We start from the raw sequence: 24,923 nt of genomic DNA, 5'->3' as shown, positions 1-24,923 counted from the left end.
ATATATATATATATATATATATATATATATATATATATATATATATATATATATATAGCACTTTTATATGTACTGACACCAAACTTTTGGACGGTGTGACTATGAATGACTTTCGTGAATGTGATAAAAAAAAAAAAAAAAAAAAACTCAAATGTAATAAGATCTACTGAGGGGAGAAAAAAAAGCTCAAACACTATAAATGCTTTTGGCATTTTTATTAAGTTCACTTTGACATCATTACAGGGACCACAAGTTTTCCTGTTTGCATCGTTTCCCCCCAAAAGCTCCCACATATTCACTTATCTTAAATCAATAAACTGAATGTAGATGTTAGTCACCACATCTAGTCTTCAAGAGTCAAAAACAAAAAGAATGTGACCTCCGTCAACCCTTCTCAGAGAGAAACACAGGAAAGAAACAGCAAACATGCTAAAGAACTACAGGAATAAGTTAAAAAAATACCCAAATATTAAACCGAAACTCAGTGGAGAAGAAAGCACATACGATGACGTAGAACCTAAACAGAGAGGTCTGCATCTATTAAAAAAGTAGTTATATAGTCATAATTTACCCTTAAATTGAAAGAAAAAAAAAAAAATTGTGGTAATACAAATTGTCAGAGCTTGACCTGTTCTTCAAAAGCAACACGCACATGTGCTCTCACCTGTGGAACATGCCAGTTAAGCAACACAATGACACAAAGACATTTGTGTCTGAATCTTATCATGTGTGTAAACATGCATAAAAGGGTGTGTGAGAGAGGAAAATTAAAGTTTATGGAAAAGGGGCCATAAAAATCACAGAACAAACTCTTAAAATGTGAAGGGACTTTTAACGTTTAACATTTTCAATGCTATGCTAATTTGGACATGCTTCCAACTGCATCAGCTGGAATGTTAAACAAACGGAACAATAAAACCATTGTGAGCTTACAGACTACATAGTAATAAAAGCAACAATATGAATGCAACTATTGATATACGGTACATATTCCATTTATCATAACAAAACTGCGCACCAAGTAGTCTATGTGCAGTGTACATCTGAAGCCATTTTTACCATGTTACCCTTCCCTTTCAGAAATCAATTCACCTTTGTAGTTGTCTCTTAAAAGCCAACAGTGTTTGCAGTGGGATCTTGACTTTTAAGGAAAAACAGTGTTATCACATGTGATTAGTAAGTGTAATTATCCAGCTTAAATAATGGCATGTTCTTTGCAGCCTTAAACACATTAACTATTTAAACTTCTTCAGTGCCCAAGGGGGTAAAGAATGCCCCAAAATGCTGACAAAAACAGTTTTACCATTCTAAATGACATGAATGATGACCATTGGCTGTGTTTTAACAAAAATCAATGACTTGTGGGGCCAACTTCACATCTAGCATAAGATTATTGCCTGTATTGTGGTGCTCTGACGATCCTATACATAAAACTCAATCTTACGGTTATTAATAATATTTATTGTTACGAAGCCAATGTCAGACAGGGGACTTAAAGCAGCCAACCTAATCGAGATATAATATAATAACTATTATGTGAAGAGTAATAAGAATAACATTTACATGTGAACTCAACTCAGACGACTGAGTGCAAGAGAGGTGCGAAAGAGAAATATAAGAGCTGTATATTTGTTTTGTTTTTAAATATAAAAAGCAACACTAACTACTTCACAGCAAAGAGCCTGTTGTAATCGAACTATATATACATACACAAAATTAAAAACTGCGCCAATAACAGGGAGGATAGTGAACTAGACCGAATTATCACTGCTGGTTGCATTCCAGTCCATCCTGAAAGATCAAAACGTGCAAGAGTAGTAATGTTCAGTGCATTTCAGATAAATACATACACATTTTTCGAAGAAAAAAAAACAGGGGGGAAAGTATGTGTCAGAACGTTCTTTTTTTTTTTTGTCAGCATTTTTGAGTGAAATGTTATTTTTGAAAGTACAGACATTTGCTTTTGAGTCAAAACCTGTCTTTATTCATTACTACTGCACAACCAAACACTCAAAACCAGGTCATAAGTTCAGTCTAGTTCACAAATCCTTCCATACACTGGCCATCAAAACGGGCATCGAGTAGCATTTCATCACTTCCTGTGTAGAAGAACACCAGCTCCCGGAGCCCCGAGCTTCTTTTCCTAATGCTCATTAATAAGCTGCAGAGTTAACATCAAGAAGCTTTTTAGATTTTACATACTAGCTGGTTCAGTGCAGATGGTTGTTTTAAGGTGTGAGGGTTAAACAGGAGAGGAGAGAAAGGGGGCGGGGCTTAGAGTAAAGGGAGGCGGCTTAAGATAGAAGGATGGTAAACATGGCAACAATTGATCGGTGCAGAGGATCATTCTGCTTTACAGCGCTTCATGGATCCTGGGAGTTTCTCTTGAAGCCTGAGGGAGAAACAATGAGACAAACACCCATTAGGTGGCAATATTACTATGTACCATAGAGGCCTCACTAATTGGCAGCCATTTCCAAAACTCAATTCTTTATAGATAAATAGCATGAACAGGAAGTGTACATTCTTGCTTTATTTTTAATACTTTATTACTCTACTCAAAGCATACTTACTTTGCAATTGTAGTGTTGACTTGAGTGCGTACAATGTCGATGTAATGGTCAATTTGAGTCTGTGGAAATAGCAAAGAGATGTTGCATTATAAGAAACAATATCTGTAATATTACTTCCATGAACAAATATGCTGGCATAATGCTAGGATGTTGTGGGTGGTTTCCAATGTGTTTTTAAGTGGTTACTAGAAATAGAAACTAACTTTTGTCTTTGTAAATTAGTTTGGTTTCACATTATTAATTATATACAATAAAAAGCAAGAAAATACAATCCACATACAGTGCAGCAAGAGGCAGAACATATATATATATATATATATATATATATATATATATATATATATATATATATATAATATGTGCGTGTATAAAAATTACAAGATAGCAATTAAATGATCTTTTAAACATGTTTTATAACATATTAAAGAAGAATATTTTTGCCGAATGGCATAAAACATTCCATAATTTGATATAAATAGATCTGACTGGGAAAAAAAAAAAATCATGAGTTGGATCAATGTAAGGCCTGTTTCTGAGCAGGGTTATTATAGTTACCTGAAAAAAGGCATAATATAACAAAAAAAAGAATATTTCAACTAGTTGCCAAGGAAACATTTCTCTTATTTATTTATTTTAACTTGATGTACTTAAATTTCTAAAACTACAATAAAATAAATGTAATACTATATAGAAATATTTTTAAAAAATATAATAAAAATGACAAAAACACAGCAAAATTATTAAAACTAACTGAAAGTAAAAAAAATGGGAAATGGGAAAATATTAAAATAAAAACATACTAATAAATAATAATAATAAAAACTATAACAGCATCTGAATACAAAAAACTGTTTCTGAGCGTTATGACTTTAATTTTCTCATTGTGAAGATATTAAAAACTGGGTTACTGCAGTTTTGAGGTCAGTGCGTAGTGCTCTGTGCCATGGAGATTAAAGTGACAGTTGAGAGTTTTGTGGCACCATTATGAACACATCATTATTTCCGTACATTATCTTCATTAGCGCTGTATTTAATTTAAAAAAGGTCAGAAGGGACTCAGGCATCAGGCACTCATTAACAATCACAGTTACATAAGAATTTAAGACTTGACAAATGCTTTAAGAAAAGATTATGACAAGTCTTCAGAAAGGGCTTACATAAGCCCCCTCTGGTGCAATAATCATACATACTGATTACTGTTCAGTCTGAGTGGGCCGCCTGTTCTCAAACACTAACTGCATCTGAGCAAATGTCATCCATTAAAAGATGCTTTTCAAAAACAACTCACTGTAAGTGTGTTTTAAAATTGTGTACTTATGTGTGCAGTGAAACGTTTTTGTGTGTCATTAAAGATCATGAGTAACAAGAGTAACCTGTAATACTAGTTAACATAAGAATTATTTGTTAGTACATGTAGGAACATGAATACAACATATGCTTCTCTGTCCTGTTTTGATTTAATTAGTATTTATTGCAATTTACCTGTTTCATAGAAATGTTAATTGCTTGCTTTTAAGTTAATGCCATATAAAGATGTTTAAATGCCATCACAGGGTTAAAGGTGTAAGATAAAAAGACACACCAAGTAACAGTACCTCACCTTAATTAGGTAGAACTAAATTAGTTACCATGTAAAATGTCTTTTTGCCTGAGCATAGTTAGATTTATATAGTTAAAGCTATAGTTAAATATTTGGATTTACAAATATAGATATAGTAAAAGTATATTTGTATATATTTTAATATATACTAGATATACAATAGTAAATATTTATACTAAAGTACATACTAACAGTATAAAAACCATTTAAAAGTTTGGGTTCAGTGGGATTTAAAAAAAATTTTTTTTAAGATATTAATACTTTAATTCAGCAAGGATGCATTAAATTGAATAACATTGACAGTAAAGACATTTATAATATCACAAAAGATTTCTATATTTATTATTATTATTATACAATCTCTTATTTGGAACCTCACAATAAATACTCTTTAAGAGCACACAATGCATAGTTTGAAAAGCAAAAAAAAAAATATAAAAAAAAAATCTGACCTTGTTTTTCTCATAGACGGGCGGTACACTGAAGAGCAGGATGTCAGCTGGAAAAGAACACACCCAGTATCGGGTGATTATGATCATTCTTAATCTCCATATGGTATAATTACAAAATGGTCAGTCTCTGTATCCAAATATGAAGCAGTTTTGCTCTAAAAACAACTCTCAAATTTAAGTGTGGTGCTAAAAGTGGTATATTTGGCCTACCGAGGATAAGGATGGTGATGCCATTGAAGACCGCTCCAACATATGTCAGCAGCCACATAACCACTGCCAGCTGAAAACACAAGGAAATATGGGTCAAAAGAACAGAAATCCTTTGTATCCCTCTTATACCATAAAACCTGAGAACACAATTTTCTAAATGGACATGAAATGACAGCTAATATAGTTTAGAATCATAAAGGAGATACATGTTTTTTCTCTTTTTTTGTGATCAAATCTTTTTTTATTTTTATACATTTTAAAGAGAACAATACATGAAGGTATATACACGCCAAAAAATAAATAAATGAATAAATAAATAACAGTATATAATATATACATACATGCATGTACACACACATACACATGTGTACACATACATATACATACAGATACACATACACATCTACGTATACATTCGCATATATACCTACATATAAGCATAAATAATAATGCGTATGATTAACAAAGAGGAAAAATAAAAAAAAATAATATATATATATATATATATATATATATATATATATATATATATACAATTAAACTAAAAAAAAAAAAAAAAAAACACCCTATGTAATACCCACCCACCCTCTGGATCCAGATCTCCAAATCTCAGTTACAAATTACATCTGAAACCCACGAAGGGTAGTCAGCAGTGAAAGCCAAGCTTCCACCGCTGATACATGTTTTTTCTCGTCATTTTTGGAATTTAAATATCCTTATAAACATGTTGTATGGAAAAGACATTACATTCCTTAAAATATCCAGTATCTACAGAAGAAAGTCATACAGGTTTGGAACAACAAGAGAGCAAATAAATTCTGAAGGAAAGGGTGAACTGCACTTTTAAATCTCTTCATTTCTAATTGCTGGTCTGACACTGACCTTGAGGGAATCCACCAGATCCTCGACCAGAAAGAGGCGGCTCATCTGTTTGAGCACACGGTTGACGTGAGTGAGACAGGCGTCCACGTGCTTGCGGAAGGTCTCGGGTGGCACGGTGACATCTTTCTCCATCAGAGACCTGTCAGGAAACATGGGTCAACCCAATTAGCCCTGTCACATACCCACACACTGCACTGAAAACCAACCTCTACTAACACTGAGCATGACAATAAATGCCAAACAGACCTATATGTTAACAGTGAAATGTGTAGCTTGTATTTTAACAAAAAATACTTTCTCCTAAACCAGCTTAACATACACAGACAAAATATTATAATAATATGAATTATATAAAATAATATAAATTCTATTTTTTATTACATTCTATATTGTAATTGTTATATTTTTATATGATCACAATACATTTTTACATACAGTTTATCCATATTTTTTATACAATTATATGATATTATATTATATATACATACACACACACAGTCAAATTAAAATGTATTCAGACACCTTGAACATTTCATTCAATATTACAGTTTATTCACTATAGTTTAAAAAAAAAAAAGGTAAAAAAAAAAAGTTAAACTGTGTCATAAAAAATTAATCTTAATTATGTCAGATAACACTTAAGCAAAACATGGTCAGGTCAAAGTGTCTGAATAATTTCTGGTTCCAAATTTTTATCAGTTTTATTGGTAGTCCACTGTATGAAGAATTTTTGGGTATAATACCTCACAGTTTACTTTATTTTGCTATCCTCACTTACATAAATTAACTATAATGTCCTGCACCCACTAGTAAAAAAAAAAAATATATATAAAAAAAATTATATCTAGTGTCAAGTCATCTTCATTTATATAGCACTTTTCACAATACACATTGTTTCAGAGCAGCTTCACAGTGACAATAGGAAAATTATTATCGAGCTAAAGTTGGTTTTTGATTGAATCACTTCCGTTGTAAAAATTGTTAATTATTACTTTAGGGGCCACTTAAATGACACCTTTCCTGCTGAAAACCGAATCCTTAATGCATTCTTGCTGTTCATTTACATGTTTAGTCTATAGGTTTGCGTGTTTGAGTATGTATGTGCGCAGAAGCTTGTTCTTTTTTTAAAAAGTGATATTTGCCAAATTACTTGTCTGGTCTGCATAATACAGAAAAATAATTAAATAATTTTTGGTTTGACTGAAATATATAAAAAAAAAAAATAATAATAATAATTTATTTATACACAGAAAAAAAGTTTGTTTTTAATTTTTTAATTAAACCATCAAAATATGAGGGAACTATTCTATATTTTGTCAATATTTTAAATATGAGGGAAGAAAAAAAAACACTAAACAGCTACAGGAAAAAGCATACAATGACTACAACATAATCAGCTATAAATATTTAATTGGTTCTCTCTTGTTTTTGTACGTGTTCATAATTCATTCAATACAAAATGTGTTTATTTTGTATGACAGCCTGGCCAAAAAGTGTCTCTTTTTAATAAACAAATTTTTTATAATATTTGAATTAAGGGTAAAGATTTTCATTGACCGGACATAACTTTTGGCCCAAAGTTTTTTAAATACATATTATACAATAAATATATATCATCCGTTTTCTCAAATATGTACTGGGCAAACAAAGATGAGACTCTCACTTGAAAGGATGTCCATCGTTCGACTTCTGCACAGCCTGGATGACAGACTTGTAGATGCGGAAAGAGATGGTGACACAGAGCAGGGCCAGCAGCAGGTAGGAGATCACGCTGATCACGCTAAATGCTGCCAGAGAAAGCAGCAACAGCAGTGACACGCCAAACACCACGCCTGACTTCTTAGGGTCCCGCCAGTGTACCAGGTCATTCACTGCACGACAGAAAGAGCATGTGAAAAATGTGTGCGTGGTGTGTTTTGATGAACGTTACAGGAAATAAAAACAGCAGATGACAAAAATATTGATTGGTGCAAAACATTTTCAATCCAGAGCTTGCAGCAGTAGAAGGCAGTAACACCATATTTTAATGGGTTCTTTTTTTGTATCTGAACTGTAAAATCATTAGTTCTGTCATAAATAATACAGAGCTCATATTTTCGATACAGCTGTGGTTACATAATGCAGTTTTCGAATGGTTGGTGATGCAGCCTGAAAGGAACCTTTTAAAGAAGCCTTACATAAATGGCATTCCCCACGTGGAGCGATGCCTTGAGGGGGTTCTGTTCTGCATGTTTCCATTTCTCAGGAAATCACAGACGCATAAATAGTCTATGGTGGAAGATGGTGGTATTCAAAACATCAAACGTCATAAAAATGTACCAGAAGTACCACAAAAGAACAGTACAATACACCCTATAATATATATATATATATATATATATATATATATATATATATATATATATATATATATATATATATATATATATATATATTTGCTGGCAAACACTTTCTTCATAGATGAGGAATTCATACTTGGCCATGTGTGGTGATGGGTCCTGAAACACAAGACCTTACACGTGCAAGCGCTGACTGGTTGAAAACACAACCACGTCTTCCACTCTTACTATGTTTGGTCTGTCAGCTTTAATATATCACCTCAAGCACAGATATGGCTCTCTTTCTCCAAGAGACTGTAAATGCATTCATGCATTCACTTCAAGCAATACATGGTCAGGTACAGCTTTTCTTTGTTTTCAGAGAATGTTTAAACTCTGCAATATACCGTAATGCAAATATTACATTTTTGTTATTTGAAACTAGTTTAGCAAAAATACTTAATGAATATCTGTTAAATAGCGTATATAGAATGACATTTTTGTATGATTTAATTATAGCCAAGGTCAAGACCACTGAGAAGGTACAGGCCAAAACAAACAAACAAACAAACAAAAAAAAAAAAAAAAAAAAAAAAATATATATATATATATATATATATATATATATATATATATATATATATATATATATATATATATATATATATATATATATATATATATATATATATTAAATAATAGGTAACATGCTAAAGTTCAAAAGTTCAAAAGTTTGGGGTCAGAAAGTATTTTTTCATGTTTTTAAAAAAATATTCAAAAATTAAAAAAAAAAAAAATTCAGTCTGCAAGGCTGAATTTACAGTTTTTGATCAACAGTAATATTGTAAAATATCATTCAAATTTAAAATAACCGTTTGTATTTGAATATATTTTTAAATGTAAAATTCTTGTGATGCAAAGCTGAATTTTCAGCATCATTACTCCAGTCTTCATTGTCACATGATCCTTCAGAAATCATTCCAATATTCCGATTTGCTGCTCAAGAAACATTTATTATTATCAATGTTGAAAACATTTGTGCTGCTTAAAGCGTTACTTCACCACTGGCAAAATGGGCTTTCAATAAAACTTGGCTGCCCATACAGCAGAAGGTGAAACATGTGAAATCGGTGCTACCTGACTAGAGAAAACAAAGAAAAAAGGCTTTTGTCTTCCCTTTTGCCAAATAGGTAGGAAAACTTCAACACCCATAATGCACTGGGCATGTTGCCGTCCAAAGCCACTCCCACCAGTTTGCTATGGATACGCTTACTGCATAGAAGGAAATACTTCTCAGCAAACTTTTAGTCATAATGGGGTGCCGGGTGCAAGAATTCAAAGAGTTAACATTTAGCGGGAGTGAGTTACTTTCAGTTTCCACTGAAAGATCCAGAGCTATGTAGGGAGTGGCTAAAGGCTGCAAAGAATTGGAAATATGGAGACGCCGCGACAGAAAATCTGTAAAACCTCCATGTTTGTAGTCAACTTCAATCTGGATGACCACAAACACAGTGTTTTATGCCAAACGGAGAGGGAAAAATCAAAAAGCAAAATATCGTCGCATACAGGTAAGAAAACTATTGCCATGGTGTTCCATTTTTACCACAATGCCGTTTAAAGAGTAGACAAAGTAGGCTATGATCCAATTTTCAGCGATAACCCTACCCTTACAATAACTGTTCTGTTAATAACCCTCTGTCAATCCGACTGTCCGTTGGTGGGGATACAAAAATGTGAAAGTAAAATCTCTAGTTTTCATGAAAGCCCTGGAGATGTCAAAAGTCTTTTGCTGAAAAATAAATGTGAATTTTTCAGCCCATATATCACAGAGAACGAGTAAACAATGCTAATTTACATATACCAACATTGAAACAATACAAAGCTGTGAAAATCGGCAAAGTTACACTTTAATATTTTTTTGTGGAAACTGATACACTTGAGGAAATTTGATGAATAGAAATGTTCAAAAGAACAGCATTTATTTGAGATAAAAATCTTTTGTAACATTATAAATGTCTTTACTGTTACTTTTGATGAAGTTAATGTATCCTTGCTGAATAGAAGTACTGATTTCTTTTACTGGCTCCAGACTTTTGAACAGTAGTGTATGTTCTCAGAATATGGAATTGTACCATGAATGTTTTTATATATATATATATATATATATATATATATATATATATATATATATATATATATATATATATATATATATATATATATATATATAAAGAGTCATGGGACACCAAAGTCCCAAAGCCAGTCCTCAAAATTAATGCAAAGACTAATTTTATAATGAAAACTCAGATATTTAAAACGATTTGGTATTGTACTCAACCATTTATCATAAAAAAAAACAGGCACATTTAAAACAACATCATCTGGATGAGCTCTGATCAGTTGCATGATGCATTTTGAGGGGAACTGGGGAAAAAAGTAATATAAAACAAGAATAAACAATTATTGAGCAACCTGAAGAAGAAAAATTGTTTACAACAACAGTCAACGTGACATAACTACAGCACAATGGTGTGTGGCAAATAATTCAGAGAATGAGAGAGCACTATTGTTTTTGTCCACTCTGACTGCTCGGGGGCTAACAGTGAATAGTGAATGTGAGGGGTTTCCTCCTTGCTCACTGCAGGGGTCTGAGTCCCTCCCAGCATGCTTTGCCAGTGCCCACAGGGAGGCAGCCTAGGCTGAGAACAGTCATTCGCTATCATTCCCTTCCTCCCTCACCAGGGCTAGTGGACCCAGATACAACAGCATGTCCCAGTGGCTGCTGAGCCGCAGTGGCCTCTTTTAGTTCTCGCATAGCTCAGCTCTTAAAGGTACAAGCACCATCTAATGCATTTGTGCGAATCTGTGTAAGAGTCCACATGTGTCTGAATCATCACAAGAGTCATGCATGAAATCATCTTCACCCAAGCTCAAGAAAAAAAAAAAAAAATAGATTTTACTTGTTACAGCGAGTGCTCATTTGTATGTTCAGAAACGAACAGTGTGAGCCAATTTTCATGCAATGAAAACCTAATGAGGTCAGTTATTTAAAGGCTATTGGCCATATTTATACACTACTTTCTGTTTCAGCATGCTTAAAACGTTTGCACTTGCTTCTTATCCTTTTTAAGTCTTAAGTTAATTAAACTAGTATGTTTTACAAGGCAGAGCATTTGTAAAAATTCAAATGCCTACTGTGAATATTTATTCGTAGATTCATATACATAATTCTGAGTACATAATACAGTGATTAACCAAACCTATGCTTGAGTTTACACAACCTCATATTATCTACATCTCTGGCAAGCCCAAGTGGAAACCAACACACCCATTAAAACAAACTTTCACACCACTAAAACAGCTCTGTCAGCTGTACTTAAATGATTGACAGCTATAATACCAAGATACAATCATTGTCAAAAAATTTCACCCACAGCAAACAACTCAAGTAGAGACTGAAAAGTGAGACAAACAATATGCTCTAGATCTGTTAAATAACCCACTTACTCTGTTACAACTATATCTGGCAACTGGCACAAGAAATTAATTACTATACTATATGAAAAAAAAAAAAAAAAAAAAAAATTGGAAAACGTTTTAGAGTAGGGCCGGAACCACGCATTGACGTAAATGATTATGTCAATTATGTAAATTAGTTGATTTGCATGGAATGTGACAGTTTGTCAGGCATGCTCAAGAAACAGCCATAAAGTGTGTTCATTTTTTTTTTTTTTTTTTTTTTTTTTACAGAGACCAAATAAATGCTGCTCTGCATGATCTGTAAAACTAAAATGGCAAAGCACAGCAGCACAACTTCTATGCAAAAGCATCTGAAAAGAAAACATCCCAGGGCTCTCCTACTTCAAAATGACAGTGTAAGTATTTGGACTATTACAGTGAATTTTTATACAGCACTAGAATATGGTTGCCAGTCCCATATTTTGTGCTTAATATGGCTGCGTTCATATGCATTCTCTTTTTTAGGAGCTGCCGTGGGTGCGAGACGCGTGGCTCAAACGTACTCTCTGCAACCGGTTAAAAAGCATTTAACGCTGTTTAGTTAGATTATTCCATTAATCTAAAAAATAATTTATAAATAAAAATCGATTGAGGGGGGAAAAATGGTTAGTTCCAGCCCTACAGCCCACAAGGTTAAATACATAAACAGTTATTTTTACACCATTATAGAATATTTACCACCAATACAGAATATTTATATTTATAAATTAACATCCTATAAATTCTGCAAAAAGTTAATTGCTAGTTCATGATAACTGATGAATTAACTAATGCTAATACTTGTTGTAAAGTGTCACCATATGTGTAGGTTCCGCAAACAAAATAAGTATTTTAATATATTTACAAATTAATAATCCATGCTTACAATAATCAAGGGAAATATTCGACAATTATTTGTTTGTTATAGTCACGTAGCCTTAATATAACCTCAGTGTTTTTTATTTTTTAAGAAAGTTTATTTTTCAACAATTATTAAAGAGCGTACTTGTAAACATCGTAACAGTCATTCATGGTAAATGAAGGCATGCAGAAAATGTACTTGCTACAAATAATGAGTCAGGCGTAGAACCTTTCTGTCTGCATATTTGAGAAACAACTGCATGTCTTACAGGACCATGTGTGAAGAATGATCTTTTCACGTCAGCAAAACTATAGGGGGAAGTTAAATATTGTCCTTGTGGGGAAGGCCAAGCATTTCTCCCTTTAAGTGAATTTTTTTTTTTTATAAAACTGATTATTCTGCAACACTCTAGTCTCACACCAGATCAGTTCACACATAACAATAGCTTACTAACTGCCAAATGGAAGATAATGCTACTCCTTTTAAATGACACATTCACCCTGACTTCATTCCCAATGGCCTTCCTGTAGAAGGCTACGTAAAAAGATGAAACATGAGACTAGACATAAACTGTCACCTGACTTCAAGGGCTGTGCATGCCACACAGCCACCCTGCAGGAATGTTTATATGTATTCCTTTTAAAATGATACCATCAAGTTTTTAAGGTCATGAGACATGGCACAGAAAAAAAAAACAATATAATGTTATGACTGGTCTAAGCTTATATGTTTATTAAAACTGCTCACAATTAAAGATTTCCAAAAAAACAAGACATGTAGAATCTCCATAAGACTATTGTAATTACTTGAAAATGTTTAGTTTTTGCCATCTTTTCAGAACCATACATATAGGTTAGTGAATTCAAATTGAGTTATAAAGTAAAAGAGGTAAGTAAGGTCTAGTATCTGGGCATACTATGCGTGCAGGGTTAGCAGGCTGCTTGCCCAGAAGAAAGACATGTTACCTGTAAGGTGGGTTAGTATTGCTGTCAAGACATGCTCTGCAAGGTGGTAGGCCTCTGCTACCCAAAGGTCGATTGCCTCTACCTCTTTGGGAAGTACTGGCTGATACTCATTTGGAAGAGTTTGAGAAGATGAGGTGATTGAAGTCTCAGGATTTGGTGTAGGAAGTGGAGCTTTATCAGGTTTTATGACAGTCTTCACTGTGGGAATATTCTCGTCTTCCTCCTCTTGGCTGCTCCCGAGCTCTTTCAAAGCAGAAATTGTGAGGCGCTCCTGCTCCAAATCCATGATCATTGCTGGGGGGGATTGAGTGGAAGGAGGAGCATCAGATTCGGGATTTTGATCTATAGTTTGTCCGGAACTGAAGCCCTCAGGTTCCTCATCCTGCCGTGACTTAAGACACTCCCTCATGAACTCCACAAAGCTGTCAGTCGCTGCGGTTACTGAGCACTCTGCTTCAAACGTTTCTGTATCACTCATGGTCTCTGGCGAATCTGGTCTATCTAAAAGATCTTTGGGGGTCACATCTTGAGGTTCAGACTTCTTTATCTCGGATACCTCAGCAACCTCATTTGTCGCAGGCTCAGAAATAACATTGATTTTGTTAGACTGCTCACTGTGGAAAGAGGGGAATGGTGCAGGTGGGTTCTCTTGAACTGGGGTTTGTCGGTCAATGGATAGCACTGGTAACTCCTGTTCCTGCAAGGTAGAACTCTTGATTTCTACTATTGACGTTTGATCTTCTGAATCAACACTTGGCATTTTGTTTTGAGAGAGAATAGTCTCAAAATCATCAGGAATGTCAGATGAAGTGTCAAATAGGGAAGGCTCAGGCACAGATTCATTGTCTAGTTTGCATTCGTTGGGTGTCTCATTGAAATTATCAGTAATATTATCAAAGGATTCTTGAACAGGAGCACTGATATTTTGATCATCTGGAAGACAGTTTGACTTTGAAAGCTCTGTTTCCTTAACTTTACTCTCCTTAAAATAAGTCAAATTCAGCTGGTCTTTTAAAGCAAGCTCTTCACTGGCGTAATGATCCAGGTAAGTCTCTATATCACTGGGCTCATTTGAGGGAGAACTGATGTCAGGGGGAAGGTCAGAAAGTATTTCTGCAGTCTTTTCAAGCTCTTTATCAAGGGATGACTCTTTAAGGGGTTCAAAAGACACTAAATTCTGAGACATGTGTGACTGCTCTTGAGAGTCCTCGAAATTCAGGCCTCCTGAGTCTGGGGAGGACTGGAGGAAAATGCCACTTTCATAATCATCGTCAATCACCTTGTGCTCAGGAAAGTGCTCAGCATCAGAGTCAGTTTGATTTGTCTGAGAGGAAATGTCATGGTCAGGTTTATGTTCTTCATGTAGAGTTTCCACAGATGCATGTTCTGAAACCTCTGAGTGGTGTTGCTCTGGTGACCCTCTGCTCTCACCTTGCAATATCTGACACTTTTCACCATCATCGTCCTCTCCTTCTACCTCATACTGTTCTTCATCATCACTTAACACTTGTTCCTCAGTTTCAATAACATTAATAATAGGTACCTGAATTGTCTGTTTCTCATTGTTTGGCATTGTCTCCTCTTCCTTGTGGGGTTTGGTGTCAAAGTCCTTGTTTACCACTGTTGGGATGTTCATGGCTTCCTCAATCACTGTATCATCAGACTCCCCAGAGCTGTCTACCTCCTGGATTTCAGCAGGCTCCAAATTTCCTTTTGAAATGTTGGAATGTTGTGTAGAAGGCGACTCCACTTGTTGGGACACAGGAGGTGATGGAGACTCAAAATCTGCAGGAGGAGCAGGGGTGGAAGGAAGCTCTTGATTGTCAGGGAATATCTGATAGCCTTGAGTGGCCGTATCAGATTTCTCTTGCTTTTCCCACATATAGGCTGTTGGTAGAAAGTTCAGGTCAAATTCAGAATCTTCCTCAACACTCTCTTGTTTTGATTGCTTGTTGTCATCATCAATTGACTGATTGAGGTCATCTGCAACCTTGATAGGACTGTCCATAAACTGATCAGGAACTCCTGCAAAAGGCTCTGGAGCTTCAGCTGTATCAACATTGTTTGCTTTAATCACTTTGGATGGACTCTCCTGAACAATGGGAGACTCATTTTCCTCATCAAGATCTGGGTCTTCAATGTTGAAATCTGGTGCAGGAGGTAAATGAGCTCTCATCCAGTCAGCGGTGTCCTCAAAGTCACTTCCACGCCTTGCCTCACCAAGCACTTCAAAGGGTGATTCAGGAGATTCCTGTTCATTTGACGTTGTCCTTTTCTGAAAGGATAAGCGGGAGGAAATTCCTTGTGATTCTGTAGGGGACTTCTCATAGTGACGCTCTTTAAAATGTGGAAACCCCCCATCAAAATCATTCTGCTTTGCAGCTAAAGCTTCCAATGCTTTGATTCTCTCAGATACTGGGGACGTTTTTATAGGCGAGTCCTGCTTTTGAGAGCCAAGAGATGAGTCAAAAAGCTCCCGTTTCTCTTTGAATGTACGATCTATGTTGTCACTAGGTGATCCTGAAGATTCAATTCCATAAGCAACTGGAGAAAAGGAACTTGACTGAGAAAAGCGAAGAGAGGTAGCCAAATTCTCTGAAGGCTTGTCAGAGCCCAATACCACTCTTTTGTCTGCATCCATCATGCAGCAGGAAAGAGGAGGAAAAGGAGGGTTGGAAACAAAGATAAAAGGCAAACTCTTACCTTAATTCTGATTTGCTAAAGCAGGGGACCATATCTGAAGCTCAGGCTTGCCTTTAACAAATTAAGAGCAGTGCAATTTCAAAGCCAAAAAATCCCAACAACTTTAGCAATCAGCAGCTACACTGGTACTTTATGTAGCATTCCCAAGATGCTTAATTGCTTGCATCCATTTAACTGAAGCTAAAGCGGTCATGCACACACTGCATGGTCCCACATAGTAATGGATGGAGTTTGATGTCTGCATGCCAGCTTGATAATGTGCTGATACCATTGAGAAATCTCAATGACACACACAAGACTTCTTAAAGCTTTTAATGTATTTATCATGTAGGGGCAGATTTACACAACAGATTAATTCAGATGACATCCATAATCAAAACAACAACCCCCAAAACAAAGAAACAAACAAAACAGACAAACAAAAAGTAGTACTCAATACCCTCAGTAAAATAACAAAATAATTTGTTAAATGATTAAATTATTGTTATTGTGGAATCTTCTAAATGACTGTCTGAGCTATGCCTCAACTGTCAAACTAATAAAAAAAAAAAGAGAAAGAGGATAAAGAAATCAAATTATGGTGTAGATGACACAATGAGCCAGAATTACAAGAGCACAGGGAACGCAGCAAAGTGAATGCTGGACACATGCTGAAAATGGAAATCCTGACCATTTTACCATGCAATACAATGGCTGTGTCCAAAAGGTGGAAAATTATGCCTTCACAGGCAAGAGGCGGTAGACAGGTAACAAGGCATATCCAATTACAATGTTTGTATCACATCCTGTCTACTAAGACGCCTCAATCTGGTTGATCTATGCGTGCAGTTTGGCAATTTGTGGAGAAGTAAGAATGCTGTCTAAAAAAAAAAAAAAAAAAAAAAAAAAAAGTATTAGAAGAGTAAATTAATTTATAAATTAAAAAAAAAAAACTTTTCCTACTGAGAAGTAAGCATTAAATTACCTAAACATATGCATTAATTTTAATTTGTGTTTATTATGTTACAGTGCCTTGGAAACCTTAGGAGGTACCTTCAAACACAAACACAGCCTGTGAAGTCATACACTGACTGGGCTGCGAGGCAGCAAGCCAGTTCCCTTTCGAACACAACCCCTATGTTTCAATGTATGGCCTCACTGATTAGCATAACATTAGCTTTTCAGTCTTGGCTAACTGGTGCTGACTACAGATTTGAAATAACAATAAAAATGGTAAAAGTAATACTGTCCTAAATTAACAAATAAGCTATAAGAATAAGCTATATGCTAAGCAGTATTTTTTTATATTATTTCTCCTGTCTCCTCTGCTGGATGAGATAAAACAGGTTCCAGAGAGACAACCACGTTCTAACATTCTAATCATTTTTGTTCCTTTCCAACCCTACTATTTCCTGGTTTTACTTTAAGATATAATCTTTGAATTTGCATGCTGTAGGCTACATTTAACACACACACAAAAAAACTTTCACTGACAGAAACTAGTATTTTCCTAAAGCCTTTTGAAAATAAAGCCATCTGAAAATAGATCCAATGTATAATAGTTTACATGTTATTGCTCGCCACTGTTTAAATTTAACTTTAACTTAACTATTTAACTTTAAACTTTTCAAGTCAAGTAACTGTTCTTATTGCGCAAACTAAGCATCACGATTATGACAAACCATTAAAACATCAATGTAATTTAGACCAGATGCCTGTAAACTTCATTAGGCATGATGAACTAAGACCCAAAGACTTTATTTACAAAAAAAGCCCTACATATTTTCCATTATCAAAATACCTAAAAGTTCTAGGTTTTACAGTTTTTAAATAGCTAACATTAACTGAATTTAATTTAAAGATAACAATGTTCTAATCATTGTAGGGATACTTATGATACTTATGATCTAAAGATCTGAACATAATGAACATACTTTATTCTAATGCTGCTTATATATAAATGCTAAAATAAATGAAAGTAAACAGACAAGAAACAAAGAACAAACAAACAAAAAGACTAAAACTTGAGGATTTCCTCTTACTCTGTGGTAAAAGACAACATGCAAAATGCATGGAAAAAGCAGGTGAAGAGTCAGCCACAGCAGTCATGGGGAAGTAACCCCCGAGCAGCATCCTGTTGCTAGATCCCTCCCCAGTGTCGCTCTACCTTCAGGACCAGTGCGTGTTGGGGTTGGAGCTCCAAACACGGCTTGTTGTGGGGGAGGGGGAACATCAAGGACAAGAATCCTCAGGGACACCAACCTGATCCATTTTTAGGATTCTGCTCTCGCACAAAGTGAACTTGAACTTCTCTGCTATCTTAAAATAAGGTGGCAATCTTGGGATTAAGCTGGACCCACAGTAACGCTGACCTAAATCATGTTTGCAGTGGGTAAACTGGAGCCGATTGAATTTCTAGCATCTGTGGGGACTTAGCTTTCCCATTTTTAATCAGTGAACCATGTCAGATGTGGGGTGTCGACGAAATGACAGGGATATTAATGGTAAAAAGGGGGTAGCCACAAATTGTTGCCAGTATTCATTCTGATCGTTGAGTGGCTAAATTCAACTTTTTAGATTGGGAAACCATATATTACAGGGTATTGGTGGTAAATGCCTGGATTTACAGAGTCAAGAAGAGACCATGTTAGATCAAATAAGTTATCAGAATATCAGCCACAGAAATGTGGATGACCTCAATTGAAGAACATTCATGAAGTGAATCCAAGTTTGAGGATTTCAGAAACTGTTGAAAACAGGAGGGACTTGGCTGTTATTATGGATTCCAACATGCATGATTGCAAGGGGTCACCATTAGAAACAGCAAGGGTCATGTTACAAAACTGCTGGTCAGGAAGGGTGGTTGGACTGCACAGTACATGGTCAAGTGGCGTGCAGGTGCGAGACTAACTATTAGTTTGATCATTCATTTTTAGGTGAGAACAGAGTTATCACGACCATACATACTGAAGGAGAGGACATTTTGATGATATTCCCCAGAGGTGGGTTAGCTTCTAGCAACATAGATAAAGATCTAATTCTTTTGATTCCGTGAAAACAGTCAGTAGATTCCCTCTGTGTCCTCTGCTTCATTTCATATACGCCTAAAAGGAAGAACTTCAAAAGAAGCCACTACTGCGAGCATCTAGTCTGGTATAGAGGAGGAGAGGGTCACTGGCGAGAGGGATGGAGAGTGTCATAGCAGCAGCCCAGCGGGAAATAGCATACTTAATAGAACAGAGATGACAGAGGAGCATGAAAAGAAAGATAAAAGGTAGAGAAGCAGGCGAGCATCAGAAGAGAACTATACACTTGCCTTGAGGAGACTGAATGAGAGATACAGGCGAAGAAAAAAAGGAATCTGAAAAAATAAAATAGGACAGAAGAATGAGAAGAAAAGTCTCAGTATCCTTCTTATACTCTACATTTGAAAGGGGAAAATGTTAGTGAAATGCCCAGCGAAGCATCTTTTACATCTCAAGGAACTAAAAAAGAAGAAAAAACAGCTGATAGTGAAAAAAAACAGCACTTTCCTTGACAACTTACATGACTTAAAAGGATAGTACTAGGCCCAAAAGTAAAAGATCTGTCATCATTTACTCACCCTTGTGTCATTCCAAACCTGTACAACTACTATGGACCATAAAAAAGACATTTTGAAGAATGTTGGGGGTCCAAACAACATTGGAACCAATTGACTTTCAATATATGGACAAAAAAAAAAAAAAAAAAAAGACATGTTGTTTCAAAAGGTCTTTTGTTTTACAGGTTTTGAATGACACATGAAGTGTGAGTAAATAATGACAGAATTGTACTTTTTTGGTAACCTATCCCTTTAATCTAAAATTCAAGTATGTTTATGAGATAATCATGCTCTACTCTCTCTAAAGATACTCTCTCTAATTTTAAAAAGCATTCCTCATTATTCCTCAATGCATGCAGCATATATTACTTGAAAGACTACACAGAATACTGTACTTTTAAAAATTTATTTAGTGAAGGCAAAAAAGGTGTATGGAAGTTTTTTCTAAGAAAATTAAAATTATAAATTAAATGTTCAAATGCTAAAATAATAAATAAAATTATCAAAATGGCCACCCATAGCTCTTAATTTACAAGACTCACAGGACCACTTTCTAACGCGGGTATCGAATTATAGTTTTAATTATGACTGCTACCATAAATGAGAAAATGAAACTGCATGTGAGCATTTTTATTTATTATTTGAGCATCCATTATTACAATTTGATTTATTATTTGAAATTTTGAACATTTTATTTACCATTAAGTTTGTTAGGAAAAAACTTCCATTAAGGTGATTAAAAAAAATGTAAAACAAAAAAAAAAAACCAAAGGAATGCTGACCAGTCAAATTACTTAAAATATACACTTTTGTTTATACATTAATATAAATTTTAATGATGCTTATAAAAAAAAAAAAAAAAACATAAAAAGTTAATTCATGTTATGCATCAACTACCCATAGGCACTTTTTACTTAGCACATACAGGACTAATAAAATACACACCATCCCTCGATGATTCAGCTGCATAGCGTACAATACTTACTCACAATATTCAAACGGTGGAACTTTCCCATGGAATTTTCAATGATCCCTCCCATTCTTTCTGACATCTAACCCTGCAAAGCACCCACATGTTGCACCACTGTGTTACGTAACCTGTTAAGTGAAGCCATTTTCAGCCACACTTCAAAAATTCATGTGATTTGGAAGCAAACAATATTTGCATTCATCCGGAACTATAGCCACTTTCAACAGTTAGGTCAATCAAGCTATAGAGGCAACACTAGGTCACCTAATGGGATTAATCTATGTTGGAATCTCAACAGAACAGGGAGTGCCAACAGTGAGAGTAGTGAGAAAGTTAAAGAGAACAGGTTGATCTAGAAGCACAGCAGTCTTAAACAGGGCAAGCTCTACAAGTCACAAATAAGGAGTGTACCCCTGCTTCACGGCATTCCTTGCCCAAAACCACACCCGAATGCTTGGACACACCTTGCACCACTGATGTGGACACCAAAACCCTGACAAATCTTCACACCCTCATATTGATTGAAGTTTTTTTCCCTATTTATGAGTCAGCCATATAGAATCTGCTGGCAGCAATAACCATGTGATGCAATTAGAGCATCACAATCTGACATCTTACGATGGTTGCCTGGTACTATTTAGTTGGCAAACATTTAGTTAGGAAATAAGGTTAAGGACCAGATAGCTAGATACTATCTATTGCAAGGACAAAGGTTAAATGCACCAAGATGGCTTGTGTTACACGGCAGCGCTTTAAGTGGGAATAGATTGGCCTCTGACACTGGAAGAGCCTGTGTGGCATCTCTGTCATGCCAGCAATATCAGCTCTATTCCTGAGGGGACTGAATCATGACACCTAAAGCTTTAAGACTGCTGCCTCAGCCAGCTGCATTGACCTTAGGCATCACTCCCAGAGAGAAAAGAGAGGCCGATAAAGGCTGACAGTGTTGATATAAGATGAGTTTAGATGATCATAGTTAAAAATCTCTTGGTCCCATTTGGAATGACACATTTTTAATGGATTGTTCTGGGTTGAATACAAGTATAGGGGTTGTTGACATGCCCTGCAATGTGGAATGCTATAGTGTCATCTAGTTAGCAAAATGCACATATCAATATATACACAAATTAGCATTTTTTAAATAATTGTTATGCATGCAACTTTAATATACACTACGACTCAAAAGTTTGGAGTCGGTAAGGTTATGTTTTTGAAAGTATCTTATGCTCACTACGGCTGCATTTATTTGATCAAAAATACAGTAAAAACTAATATTGTGAAATATTATTACAATTTAAAATAATCTGTTTATTTTTTTATATTTTAAAATGTAATTTATTCCTGTGATGGCAAAGCTGAATTTTCAGCATCATTACTTCAGTCTTCAGTGTCACAACATGCCGATTTGAAGCTCAAGAAATACTTCTTATTATTATCAATATTAAAAAACAGCTGTGCTTTTTAACATTTTTGTTTATGATCATACTTAAATACGTTTGAGTGTTTTGAAAATTATGTTATAATGTTAGTTTGTGGCAGGTATGAGACACTTGTTGCACACTGCAGTAAGCCAAATCGATATTAGAATATCATATTAATAAAAGCTGGAAGACTTGTATTGCTAAATGCCATGCAATTAATTTTAAAATATATTGTATGGTGGAGAAAATTCTGTATTACTGTTACTGCAAATAAAGCTGCATCCGATTATGCTATGTTAGCCACTTGACAGAATAGTGTTTTTCCTCTGAGGCACGGTACAAACATATTACTCTCGGTAAATCAAGAAAATTGAATACTATATTATAGCGTCTTTGGTGTTTCCATGGTTTCTATAGAAGTAAAACAGTAAATCGAGGGTAACGTGGATATGACGTCATTGACCGACAATGCAATGACACAGGCTTAAAATTGCTGTTTCTGTTATGAGTCAACAACATTAAGTTTGACAAATCATTGACTCACAAACAAATGCACTTACAAAGAAAGTCTATGAGGCGACCACTGCATGCTTGCTCCACAGATTTCCAAATGAAAGTGCGTAACTGTTAATTCACAGTCACAGACGGTATTGATTGAGCTTAACTTGAATTTAACCCAGAATACTGCATTAAAATGACACTTGGTTAAGTATGACATTTTTACTACCTTACATACTTGTGTAGAATTTGTGTAACATTATGATCCGTCCTCAGTGCAATGGCACCCGCACAGGCATCTCAGATTGTGTCCTGGAAGGCCACTGCAGCTAAATTTAACCATCTGGTTCAATATGTCACCTTCACATATGATGTCTGTGATAATAAGCCTGTAAGACAGTCATCATGTCAACATCATTCCAGTCATGTTCAGACTGAAGTGTGCCTAAGCTCAAGAGCCAAAACAGCAACTGAAGGCATCAAACATTTTAAACCGTGCTAAAAATTCAGAGCAGGGTGACGTCACGAGCCTTAACTTCACGTTCTAATTCAATTAGATTCCCAGACGCCTTAATAAAGCCAAACCAAGGAGGACAGAAGCGCTCCATATATGCTGCGACCTAAAAAGCACTGAACCAACATCCCTAGTCAACAAAAACCACGCTGCATTGTTTTCACAACGGAAAATATGCAGGACCCGAAGGACATGATGTCGTTTCATTGTTTTCAAAACGGAAAAATATACACGATCCGAACAAAGCGTGTCATTTCACACAACGACTGAAAATGTGTAAATGGACAAATTGAACTGCATTTATTAGTGTAATGGGGTTTGTTTACATTTCTAAAATATATAAAAATATCGCTTTTAAGACTGTTTATACAAGACAAGCGAGAAGAAATGATTAACAAAGCCTTTTTTGTTGTTGGTGTGTGTGCTCAGAATTGACAGTAGCGATGCAAAGTCCGACTCATTTCAGCGAATCGGTTCATTTTAAAGAACCGAAAGAACGCCATTCACGAAATTACGTCACACTGACTTGGCATATTATATATATTACATATTACATATAACATTAATATATATATATATATATATATATATATATATATATATATATATATAAGAAAAATTCATTTATTAATTTACTTGTATTACTTATTTATGTAAGAATTTACTTTAATTTAATGTGTCCCTGTTCAGTATGTTGCAGCCATGATTCAGTTCATAAAAACAAAGTAATTTATAATCCAAATATTATGCAGTAATAATACAATTATTTTAAATCTACTTAAAAAATGTCTAGGGTTGAATCAAGAACCGCTCGGACCGATTCAGTTCTGAACATAATAATCGATTCTTTGACAAGAGCCGACTCAAAAGAACGATTCATAACTGGTTCTAGACAGCTCTATTGATTACTCTAGCTGCTTTGTCACGTCGCTAGAAATGTAGATGGGGTGTGTATGTAGGTTTTCCCTTCATTTACACCGTCCTCCAGTTTCGGATGTATCTGCACTGCAGATCATCAGCTGAGCCGCAACATGTGCCCATTTCAGTTCAAAGAGGTATTATGTGTCCCCATATTTCTCCGTGGCCTTTTCCTAAAAATAAACGTCAGGTCAAAGCTGTGGATGAGAACACATTCATTCTGAGTCCAACATCCGCCATGCCATTTATCCCTGCAAAGTGTAGTCAATAATCTTTCTATGCCAAAAGGAGGCGATATGGAAAGTGTACGTGAGAAATAAACAGTGCATGACTATTACATAACGCCAGAGAGTTACAGACATTTTAAACATGTGCATACATTCAAATAACGTTAACGTTAGACTCTGTCAGCTCGTATAGCCCTTAAACAGCGCAACCTGCCAAATTAATTTCCACTGGTATAATTTATAATGCAAATAAATACATATTCTAAACTTAAAAACAAACGGAACAAATCCAAGGAGACCGTTGGATGTTGTTAACGTTCTCTTACCGGAAAACTTTGAGTCTTTGGACGCTGCAGAATGTCCATCGTTTAGGCCTTGTGACGACGAAATCTGAGAAGATTGGGTCATTGGATCTGCCATTTTTGTGTTGCTCTACAGGATCTGCAGTACAGAGGTGTCGTTTGAGGTTGTGGCTGTTGATGATAACCTGAAGGTTCCCGATTCACCGAGTATTTCCCAATACAGCAGCGGCGTCACCGAGCCTGCACGAGCACATTAGGTGAACCTGCCTGAATGTTGCAGTGGATGGGGGCGGTGGAAGACAAACAGGGCGGGTACATGAGAGAGAGAGAGAGAGAGAGAGAGAGAGAGAGAATAATTAGGGTGAGAGGTCGATGGGTTGTTTAAAGGGGTTCGTCATATAACGTTAAGTATTTTGATTTTGTGCACGAAAACTTCTATATTCTTCCA

The 24,923-nt window shown here is 35.3% G+C and overlaps 1 protein-coding gene across 3 annotated transcripts; it reads right to left on the bottom strand.

Annotated features, from left to right (window-relative positions):
- Window positions 1-200: 200 nt before the first annotated feature.
- On the bottom strand, window positions 201-24,804 carry rtn3 (reticulon 3). Of its 3 annotated transcripts, XM_048185658.1 has the most exons (9): window positions 24,500-24,804; window positions 19,359-19,403; window positions 13,361-15,991; window positions 7,381-7,588; window positions 5,718-5,856; window positions 4,836-4,905; window positions 4,626-4,672; window positions 2,574-2,632; window positions 201-2,392 (listed from the first exon to the last, which is right to left on the bottom strand). In XM_048185658.1, exons 1-9 carry the CDS (start codon window positions 24,591-24,593, stop codon window positions 2,344-2,346), a joined length of 3,342 nt encoding a protein of 1,113 aa, XP_048041615.1. In that variant the 5' UTR covers window positions 24,594-24,804; the 3' UTR covers window positions 201-2,343. The 3 variants fall into 3 exon arrangements, with proteins under 3 accessions (XP_048041615.1, XP_048041616.1, XP_048041617.1); XM_048185659.1 differs by lacking the exon at window positions 13,361-15,991 and having other exon boundaries at window positions 24,500-24,786; XM_048185660.1 differs by lacking the exons at window positions 13,361-15,991; window positions 19,359-19,403 and having other exon boundaries at window positions 24,500-24,784.
- Window positions 24,805-24,923: the final 119 nt, after the last annotated feature.

The sequence above is a fragment of the Megalobrama amblycephala genome, linkage group LG3 (genome assembly GCF_018812025.1).
Source record: "Megalobrama amblycephala isolate DHTTF-2021 linkage group LG3, ASM1881202v1, whole genome shotgun sequence".
NCBI lineage: Eukaryota > Metazoa > Chordata > Actinopteri > Cypriniformes > Xenocyprididae > Megalobrama > Megalobrama amblycephala.
This window is presented reverse-complemented; position numbering and strand designations above follow the sequence as displayed.